The sequence below is a fragment of the Peromyscus leucopus genome, chromosome 7 (assembly GCF_004664715.2).
Source record: "Peromyscus leucopus breed LL Stock chromosome 7, UCI_PerLeu_2.1, whole genome shotgun sequence".
Lineage (NCBI taxonomy): Eukaryota > Metazoa > Chordata > Mammalia > Rodentia > Cricetidae > Peromyscus > Peromyscus leucopus.
In genome coordinates, this window is record NC_051069.1 from 35,374,240 (window position 1) to 35,385,538 (window position 11,299).

An 11,299-nucleotide genomic window follows, 5' to 3' on the forward strand; every position below is an offset into this window, starting at 1 on the left:
GTTATTTGTGTGTGTGTGTGTGTGTGTGTGTGTGTGTGTGTGTGTGTGTAAGTATGGGCACATGTAAGTTCAGGCATCCATAGAATCCAGAAGAGGGTGTCAGATACGCTGAAGCTGGAGTTACAGGTAGTTATAAGCCACCCACCATGAATGCTGAGAACCAAACTCAGGTCCTCTGGTGTCAACAGGCAAGGGAGGATTAACCTTCTTTACAAGTTTAGCATTCTTTTACTAAAAATAGCCAATTTGTTTGAGTGCAACCTTTGAGTTTGTTTTCAAAACCCTTTAAAGTAATTGTTTCAAAACTAGTTGATGGTGCATCATGTGTGATGAATTAGTTGTGACATGCAACAAATATCATGGCAGTAACTGCGGGTGATGTTGCTGCTGGTAGTGACTTGAGGTAGCCATGAATACCATGATGATGGTGATGGTGATAATGGTAGTGATAATCAGAGCAGTGAAAGAGCTCTTGGTACTAAATTATCCCAATGCTAGAACTGCATTCTAACTTTCCATCAAGATACCTCTACCTCAGAGGGAAATTAACACAAAGGAGTGGGGAGCAGGTACAAGCCAAGACTAATTGCTTCTTTAGAGAGGACCATAGTCCCCATGTGACTCCTCCCAAGAGACTTTTCTGTATATACCTATGTAAACAGGACCCCAGCTCCCCAATCATGATGACTTTTGATTACCTGATTTCTACCTGTTGACTACCTGTTTTCTACACTGGCTAATTGTGGAGATCAAAGGCATCCCTTAAAGGTTCCAGGGGGGCTGACTGTCACTTCCCTTCCACACAGGTATTTAATTTCACACTCGAATAGCTTTGTAAGAAAAGTCATTCTTCAGTAACCTCATCTTTTTTATACAGTGTGTTTCCGATCATACATTCATTTTTCTTCTTCTCCAAGTGCCTTGTTCTGTGTGTGCTGTTTTCTCATCAACAACAATCCTGAGCCTCTACAGGCTTGGTAAATAAAATACAGGTCACAGTAGTATAACTCACAGAAGACATATGGTGTGTGATGTGTTTGTATGTAATTAGAAGACTACAGAAGTGAGATTTTAATCCAGGCTGTGTAGGCTCTCCTCTTCCAGGGTTCTCTCATTTTCACAGCACTCAGTGAATGATGTCCACTGTGTCCTTTATAGATCAAAGCAGTCTAATTCGGGAGAATACTCGTTCATGGTAAATTTTCTGTGTTTCATATTGCTTCTAGAAGCAGAGGTTGATTCAAAGGGATGAGGTGGGATTTTATTAATCATTTATATCTAGAAAATAATTGATCTCTAATAATAAATGAAATATTTAAGAGATCACATATACTTCCAATACTTTTTAATATAAAGCCAAATTCACTACCAGCAATGATTTAACATGAGAAGCTTATTTAGAAGCACAGATTTTCTTCTTTTCAAACCACATAATCTAAGGACTTAAAGACTTGTTCTTAACACCTGAAAAAAAAATGCCAGATTAAAAGAATCAAACGGTTTTTAAATCCTAAACAGGGTTTTACAATATACTTTATTTTAGACATGTGTTGCCTAGATTTGATACATTAATAATAAACTTGGAGTCACTAATAATGCACAGGTGTTGAATTAAAGAAATAAATCAAAGTATTTCCCCTAGGCGTCATTTAACCAAAGGGAAGCCCAGACTTGAGATACCTTGCTCTGCCTCTGTCTTCCATCATTTCTGTCTGTTAAATGAGTCTGAATCTATGTCTGCCTAAAAGATTTCCTGTGAAACTGTCCCTGGGAGTCTGAATCTATGGCTGTGTCTGTGTGTCTGTCACTAGCAAAGGGCTTTGTTATCGAACATCACAGAAAGCCCCACACAGGGTAAGATACTTTACAAAATCTTTAACAGATATCGAGATGCAGTAAGACTAAACACCTCCCCGTATATTAAGGTGGCACAGTATGGGGAGTAGAGTGTTCAAAGTCAATGAAAGAGTCAGAAACAGCCCCTGCTCCCACTGTTAGGAGCCCCCCCCCCCAAAAAAAAAACTACACAACTGTAACACATAGGTAGAGCACCTAGTCAGCCTCATACTGGCTCTCTGGTTATCAGTTCATTCTCTGTAAGCCCCTATGAGCCCAAGGGAGTTGATTCTGTGAGTTTTCTTGTCATGTCCTTGAGCCCTCTGGCTCCTACAATCCTTCCTCCCCCTCTTCTGTGGGATTCCCCAAGTTCCACCTAATGTCTGACTGTGGGTCTTCATCTCTTCCCATCAGTTGCTGGATGAAACCTCTCTGATGACAATTGGCTTAGGCACCAATCCCAGCACATCCTGTGGGCAGGACAGACTATAGGTTGAAGGTTGTGTGGCTGGGGTTGTGACCCCGTCCCTCCACTGGAACTCATGCCTGAACACAGGAGATGGCCAGTTCAGGCTACATATCCACTATTGCCAGGAGTCTTGGCTGGGCTCATCCTCGTAGATTCCTGGGAGTTTCCTTTGTACCAATTTTCTACCTCACCCTGAAATGCCCCCCTTTTCCAGTCATCTCTTTCAGTACTCCATCCCCCAAACTGACTCCTCACATTCACATCCCCACCTGCCCCTCAGTTCAACTACAAAATCTGTTCTATTTCCATTTCCCAGAGAGGTCCATGCATTCCCCCGACTTGGGCTCTCCTGGTTAACTAGCATCTCTGGGTCTGGGATTGTAGCATGGTTATCCTTTACTTTACAGCTAATATCACTTATAAGTGATCACATGCCATGTGCTTTCTGGATCTGAGTATTCTTACTCAGGATGATTTTTTTCTAGTTCCATCCATTTGCCTGCAAATGTCATGATGTCATTGTTTTTTCTGCTGAGTAATATTCCATTGTGTAAATGTTCCACATTTTCTTTATCCATTCTTCAGTTTAGAGGCATCTAGGTTGTTTCCAGGCTCTGACTATTACAAATAAAGTGTCCTTGTGGCAGACTGAGCACCCTTTGTGTCTATGCCCAAGAGTGGTATAGCTGGATCTTCAGGTAGATTGATTCCTAATTTTCTAAGAAACTGCCATATTTACTTCCAAAGTGGCTGTACAAGTTTGCACTCCCAACAGCAATGGAAGAGTGTTCTTGCTCCATTTCATCTCCAGCATGCACTGTAACTTGTGTTTTTGATCTTAGTCATTCTGACAGGTATAAGATGGTATCTCAGAGTCAGAAAATACTAATTTTCATCAAGTAATATCCAAGTGTTGTGTGCAACATTTGTGGTGGATATTCATCTTATAAGGCTGCTTTCAGCCTAATTCTGTTTCCAACTAATGATTATCGTAACACATATACAAACATACATGTAATACTCTTGCATTTGGGGCATGGAACAGAAATAGCTTAAGATTATAGCTAACACCAAATGAACTCCATGTTGTTGGGGATTTCAGAGGGCTTTTACTTCATCTCATTTTGTTTGGACTTTTTTTTTTGTCTTATTAGGTTTTGTTTGTTTGTTTGTTTTGATTTTGGGGTTTTTGCAGTTTTGTGTTTGGTTTTGATTAGTTAGTTATTCTTTGAGAGAGAAAACATTTGGGCAGATAGAAAGGTAGGAAGGATCTGTGAGGAGTTAGGGGAGGGGAAAACATGATCATAATATAGTATATGAAATAAAATATTTTTTTTGGTTTTTTTCAAGACAGGGTTTCTCTGTGTAGCTTTGCACCTTTCCTGGAACTCACTTGGTAGCCCAGGCTGGCCTCGAACTCACAGAGATCCGCCTGGCTCTACCTCCTGAGCGCTGGGATTAAAGGCGTGTGCCACCACCACCTGGCGAAATAAAAATTTTTTAAAGGAAAAAAATTAAAGCTTTGCATAAGCCTAGGTTGTAAAAGTTGCTTACGTGGAGAAAACTGAGGTTGATTGCCACATTGTTCTCTTAAAAGCAGGTTAAAGCAACAGGCTGAGTACACAGTACAATAGAAGTCTTCATTGTTAAGTGACCTCAAAGTGTGTTATTAACTCTGGCAGTGGGGTCATTCAAAAGTTCTTCTCTCTTAGAATGTAAGGATTATTTTAGCATAATGCATTCCCATAACATGTAATGCAAATATACAAAAAAATTTCTACTTTTATTCTACTTTAAATAAGGAAATATACTTATGTTCATACATTTTGTGAATTTTTTTCCTCTTTGATATTTTTCTTTGTTGTTTTATCATTGTTCATCTGAATCTCTAATAAGTACAATACATGTACAGCACTTTTGATTTTTAAAAGTGCAGTAAATTTTTCAATATCCTTCATATACCTCCAACATTTGATAAATTAATTTTAATAAGTGATTCACAAGGAGAAGAGACAGAAAAAAGAGAGTTTCACAAACACAAAACAGACCTGGAGTCATAGTCCTTTAACTGACTCTTAATTGTGTCCCATGTGATCGGATGTATTATATGAGAGAAGAATTTTTTTTTGTTTTTTCTTTTACTCCTTTTATTTTGTCTTTCAAAACAGGGTTTCTCTGTGTAGCCTTGGCTGTCCTGGAACTCATTCTGTAGATCAGGCTGGCCTTGAACTCACAGAGATACACTTATCTCTGCCTACCCAGTGCTAGAATTAAGATATCTATTTTTTATTTAAAAAAAAACTGTAAAAAAAAAAAAAGACCTGGATAACTTCAGATAAAATGTAACTTTAAGTTTTTAAATTTCCTAAGAAACAACAAACTGTTAGCCAGCATTCTCTTCTTCTGTGCACATCCTAGGATGTGGGGGACACAACCTGCCCAAGTCACACACTTCTTAGAGGGCAAGTGGGCCCTCCAAGACTTCACATGAGAGTCAAAAGAAGAAACTAGAGACAACACATGTAAGTTCAATTCCAAGTCTCTCTGGTACATTAATTTTCTCAAAAATGCTTCTCCACACATGTTTAACCCAGAACTTTTACATTTTATAACACTGATCTCTGGTAGAAATGTACAACTTGATGAACATTTCAAAAATTTTAAAAAAGAAACACATTTTGAACACAAGAAGGAATTTGTGGATTAATGTATCCAGCAACATTAATGGATGCTTCCTACAGACATGTCTATGATCTCAGCATTTGCCATTAGAAGTCTGAGGGTGCCATGCTTTGATACCATTTTCTGAAACTAGCAATAACCATAAGTTACCTGTGGAGCATTCCCTGAAGATAAAACTGTGTGCTCCAAACATCTGGACAGAATCCAGGAATCGGTGCTTTCTAAATGCTCCAGGTGGTCACACAAAGCAGGTGATACTGGGGATGAAAATGCCTGGGACCACAGGTAAGAACCTCAAGGATTCTGAGTCACTGATACTAGTAGACGCCAACTCCTATTTTCATAGAAAGATGGTATTTAAGTGAGATTTTAATTGTTTATTTCTGTTATGAAACAGTTTTACTGTATAGTCCAGCTGTATTCAAATTCCTAGTAATCCTCCTGCCTCCAACTGCTGACTGCTGGGATCCTATGTGTGAGTCATCTTGCTCAACTTTTGAATGAATATTTTTAAATGTGATTTGTCCCATGATATTTCCACAACCAACTTTTAAACTGATGTTACTGTGTCTCAGACACAGAACTTGACTTGCAACTCAATACGAGAGGAATCATCCTGACCAGGTCATCCTGACAGGGCACCTATTTCAAATATTAGAATGTTCATTAACTGAATATTTAGAAATTTTATAGATGAGGCCTGAGCGATGCCACAGTAGTTAAGAGCACTTACTGCTCTTGCAGAGGGCACAGGTTCCATTCTCAGTACCAACATGTCTGCTCACAAATGTCTGGAATTGCAGTGCCAGGGAATCTGATGCCTCTTCTGACCTCCGCAGACTCCTGCATACATGTGATACACCTACATACAATCGGGCAAACACACATACACATAAATTTTTAAAGGGAATTGCACACATGACAGTTATGAACTATGAAAATACTACTGATTGGTTACAGAGTTGAGAAACATCAACATCCCTAGAGAAACTGTTGAAACAGAATCCTGGTCTCCCAACATAAACTTTCTACTTTAATGTCTATGAAATGGAACCTGAAAATTTGTGTAAAAAGGTAACTGCTGGCCCAGAACTGTGATGGTATATTGTGTCCCCCAATATATAGTGAATCCTACTAAAGCTTATCTGAGGATCAGAGGAAAAAGCCAGCCACTATATTAAACATAGAATTCAGGCAATGGTAGCACACGCCTTTTATGCTAGCATTCCTGAGGCAGAGATTCATCTAGATCTTTGTGAGTTCAAGGCCACACTGGAAAACAGAGTCAGGCATGGTGACAACACCTTTAATCCCAGCACTAACCATAGAGATCTGGAGGTCTGTACAGATAGACAGGAAGTGATGTAGCTGGGCAGAGAAAGGAAGTGAGATGCAGAACAGAAAGATATATAGGCATGCGTATACAGGAAGGAGGTCTTTTTGGCTGAGGATTTCAAAGTGGTAAGAACGTGTCTGGCCTCTTTCTGCTTTTCTGATCTCTCAGTTTTTACCTCAGCATCTGGCTCTGGGTTTTTATTAATAAGACCATTTAGCAATTCACCTTATATAGAACCATAGTTCTTAGACATTTGTGAAACCGGTAAGAAATTCAGACCTCTCCCCTATGGCTCTCAGCTTCAAGATCTCTGAAACCCTAGGCTAGCTCTGACACCAAAGAGCAGCAGTGTGGAGAAGATGCATCTGCCACAACCAGAGCAGCTCAGCAAGTGTCAAATGCAGAAAACCAAGACAGGAGAACAAGGACAGCCCCTCACAAGCTCCTTCTCTCCCACCCCACAGGACTCCCATCCAGACACAATGGCTGCAGAAAATCACTCCATGGTGACAGAGTTCATCATCAGGGGGTTAACTAACAGGCCAGAGCTCCAGCTGCCCCTCTTTCTCCTCTTCCTGGGGATCTACATGGTCACCATGGTAGGAAACCTGGGCATGATCACCTTCATTGGACTCAACACACATCTTCACACACCCATGTACTTCTTCCTCAGCAACTTGTCACTTGTGGATCTCTGCTACTCCTCTGTCATTACCCCCAAAATGCTCATCAACTTTGTATCTCAAAGAAACCTCATCTCCTATGGGGGGTGCATGTCACAGCTCTACTTCTTCCTTGTTTTTGTCATTGCTGAGTGTTACATGCTCACTGTAATGGCCTATGACCGCTATGTGGCCATCTGCCACCCCTTGCTTTACAACATCATCATGTCTCCTGCCCTCTGCTTCCTGTTGATAGCTTTTGTCTATGCCATGGGACTCATTGGCTCAACAATAGAGACTGGCCTTATGTTAAAACTAGACTATTGTGAGGACCTCATCAGCCACTACTTCTGTGACATCCTCCCGCTCATGAAGCTCTCCTGCTCTAGTACCTATGATGTGGAGATGACTGTCTTCTTTTTAGCTGGGTTCAATATTATTGTCACAAGCTTAACAGTACTCATTTCTTATGCATTCATCCTGTCCAGCATCCTTCGAATCAGCTCCACTGAGGGCAGGTCCAAAGCCTTCAGCACCTGCAGCTCCCACTTTGCCGCTGTGGGCTTGTTCTATGGATCCACTGCATTCATGTACTTAAAGCCTTCCACAGCCAGTTCCCTGGCCCAGGAGAATGTAGCTTCTGTGTTCTACACCACAGTGATCCCCATGCTCAACCCCTTGATCTACAGCCTGAGGAACAAGGAGGTGAAGACTGCCCTGGACAAAACACTGAGGAGAAAACTCTTTTGATGTAAATGTTGATCATTCTCCATGTAATAATAACTTACAATACATGTGTGTATGATAACTTCTGCAAGCCTACCCAACTGTGAAGCCAAAACAATTACTTCCCTCTATGATTGAGTATGTGTTTCTTCTACTTATTTTCTCCTTTCTCTGTAGCTAGTTCTCAGTTCCATTTGTTGACATTTAAGTTCTGTGGTGGTTTGACAGAAAATGTCCCCCAAAGAGAATGGCACTATTAAGATGTACGGCTTTATTGGAGTTGGTGTGGCCTTGTTGAAGGAAGAGTGTCACTGTGGGGATGGGCTATGAGGTCTCATTTATGCTCAAGTCATGCCCACTGTCTCAGTTCACTTCCTGTTGCTTTCATATCAAGAGGTAAAACTCTCAGCTCCTTTTCTAGCACCATGTCTGCCTGTACACCACCATGATGATAATGGACTGTCCTGTGGAGCAAATGTTTAACAAAGTAACAAATGTTAATTACTCTCACTAATTAATAAAGGACTGAATGACTGACCAATAGATAGGCAACAAAACGTTAGGCAGGACTTTTGGCAGGGGAGGGGAGGAAGAGTGTGGGGAAAAGGAAAAAAGGTACCACCACATGGCAAAGCATAGATTAAAAAAAAAGGGTTAATTTATCTTGCAAGAGCTAGTTAGTAACAAGCCTAAGCTATAAGCCAATATTTATAATTAATAATACATCTCTGTGTGGTTATTTGGGAGCTGGCTGGTGGGACAGAGCTGATTGGTGGTCCTGCCAAAAAAATTCTGCCTATAGGACTAAATCTCTGAACTGTAAGCAAGACACCTTAACTAAATGTTTTCCTTTTTAAGGGTTGCTGTGGTCATGGTGTCTCTTCACAGCAATGAAAATCCTAAGACATGATCATTTTTCTCTCATTTGGGATTCATTTCCTCCTTCCTGAATCCTTCATTTAACAGTTATTGATTTATTTTAACTTATAAGCTAAACATATAGATGTCAACTCTGGAAAGCCAACCAATTCAGCCCCATTGCCAGCTGCTGTAGACAGGAGAGCTGACCATTACCTGGACAAAGCAGGAGAGTTGGCCCTGGTGTCATGGGTGCAGGAGAGCAGATGGGCTGACCAATTCAACCACCACTCAGGCCCAGATCCATGGCTTTGAGATGTTAGGATACCCCAACATCTACCCCATCTAGGAGCTGCTGGAACATGTGAAGTGGCTGGTCCTGCAGAACCAAAGCTGCCAGATCCCCATGACATAGGACAACAGTAGAATATCAGAGAAGAGTCCTACCAAGGATCCAGTATTGATGGTGCAGCAGAAGCTAGAGGCCTCAAATCAGACATGACTCATTGCAATGAACATTTGCAAGCAAAGCTGTTGAGGCCAAAGAGTCTACTGAGTGACACACCATGACACACTGCAGCTTGTATGATGAGATTTTTTTCACTTTTTTTTATTATTTTTACTTTTTGTTTTCTTGGGGGACAGGTTGAAAGGGCTGAGGGCAGATAGGGATGGACAGGGACATGAGTGGGATTGGAGTACACAAAGAATCAATAAAAAGTTTTTTTTTTAATGATGATGAGCAAAGTAATTTTAGCCACAAATATTGATCAAGAAGTAATAGAAAATAAATAAAACATGTGTTAGGAATAGAAAGTGAAAAATGGACAAAAGAAAACTAAAAATAGAGATGGAGGAGTAGGTGAGTGACCCCTCCCCCTAGGCAACTGGACTGCCCCATTTCCTGGATCCTATTCCCCCAAGACCCAGTCAATAAAAATGAATGTCCAACATACCTAAACTAACAGGACATATTGAAAGCAGTACAAAGAGGAAAGTTCATAGCACAAAGTGCCTACATGAAGAATTTAGAGAGATCTCATACTAGTGACTTAATAGCACACCTGAACAAAAAGAAGCAAACACAGCAAGGAAGAGCAGACAGCAAGAAATAATCTAGCTCAGGGATGAAATCAATGAAATAAAGATAAAGAGAACAATACAAAGAATCAATGAAATGAAGAATTTGTTCTTTAAGAAAATCAACAAGATAGACAAATCCTTATGCAAACTAACTAAAAGACAGAGAGAAAATCCAAATTAACAAAATTAGAAACAAAAAGGGGGACAGAACAATAGACTCTGAGGAAATTCAGGGAACCGTTAGGCCATACTTCAAAGCATGTACTCCACAAAATTGGAAAATCTAAAAAAAAAAAAAAAAAGGACAAATTTCTTGGTAAATACCACTTACCAAAATTAAATCAATATCAGATAAACAATTTGCATAGACCTATAACTCCTAAGGAAAGAGAAATAATCAACCAAATAGAAGTCTCCCAGCAACAACAAAGCCCAGGACCAGATGGTTTTAAAGCAGAATTCCACCAGACTTTCAACGATCTAATACCAATACTCCTTAAATTATTCCACAAGGTAGGAACAGGAACAGAAGGAACATTGCCAAATTCTTTTTATGAGGCCACAGTCATCCTGATACCCAACCCACACAATGATGCAACAAAGGAAGAGAATTACAGACCAAGCTCCCTCATGAACATTAATGCAAAAATACTCAATAAAATACTGGCAGAACACATCAAAAAAGATCACCCACCATGATCAAGTAGGCTTCATCCCACAGATGCAGGGATGATTCAACATATGAAAATCTGTCAATGTAATCTACCATATAAACAAAATTAGAGAAAAAAAAAACCACACAATCATCTTACTAGATGCTGAAAAAGCCTTGGAACACCCTTTCATGATAAAAGTCTTGGAGTGATCAGGGATACAAGAGACATAAACATAATAAAACCAACATACAGCAAACCAGTAGTCAACACCATATGAAATGGAGAGAAACTCAAAGCAATTTCACTAAAATCAGGAACAAGACAACGCTGTTCATTTTCTCCATATCTATTCAATATAGTACTTAAAGTTCTAGCTAGAACAATAAGACAAAAAAAAGAGATCAAGGGCATACAAGTTGGGAAGGAAGAAGTCAAAGTATCATTATTCTCAGATGATATAATAGTATATATAAGTGACCCCAAAAATTCTACCAGGGAACTCTTACAGTTGATAAACATCTTTAGTGAAGTTGCTGTATACAAGATTAATTCAAAAAATCAGTAGCCCTCCTATACACAAATAATAAACAGGCTGAGGAAGAAATCAGGGAAAGAACACCATTCACAATAGCCATAAATAATATAAAATATCTTGTTGTAACTCTAGCCAAACTAGTGAAAGACCTGTATGACAAGAACTTTAAGTCTTTGAAGAAATAAATTGGAGAAGATATCAGAAAATGGAAAGATCTCCCATGAGGATGGATTGGTAGAATTAACATAGTAAAAATGGCCATCTTACCAAAAGCAATCTACAGATTCAACAGTCTCCCTTAAAATCCCAACACAATTCTTTACAGACCTTGAAAGACCAATACTCAACTTTATATGAAAAAATAAAAAACCCATAATAGCTAAAACAATCCTGTAAAATAATAGAATTTCTGGAGGTATCACCATGCCTTATTTCAAGCTCTACTACAGAGCAATA

The 11,299-nt window shown here is 39.6% G+C and overlaps 1 protein-coding gene across 1 annotated transcript; it reads left to right on the forward strand.

Annotated features, from left to right (window-relative positions):
• The first annotated feature begins 6,805 nt into the window (after positions 1-6,805).
• Positions 6,806-7,735, forward strand: LOC114684932 (olfactory receptor 151-like). Its single transcript, XM_028859481.2, has one exon. The coding sequence runs from the start codon at positions 6,806-6,808 to the stop codon at positions 7,733-7,735; it is 930 nt and encodes a 309-aa protein (XP_028715314.1).
• Positions 7,736-11,299: the final 3,564 nt, after the last annotated feature.

What these genes read in the sequence shown, in the direction of transcription:
- LOC114684932 (XM_028859481.2), top strand. Translation starts at nt 6,806, where the DNA reads ATGGCTGCAGAAAATCACTCCATGGTGACAGAGTTCATCATCAGGGGG.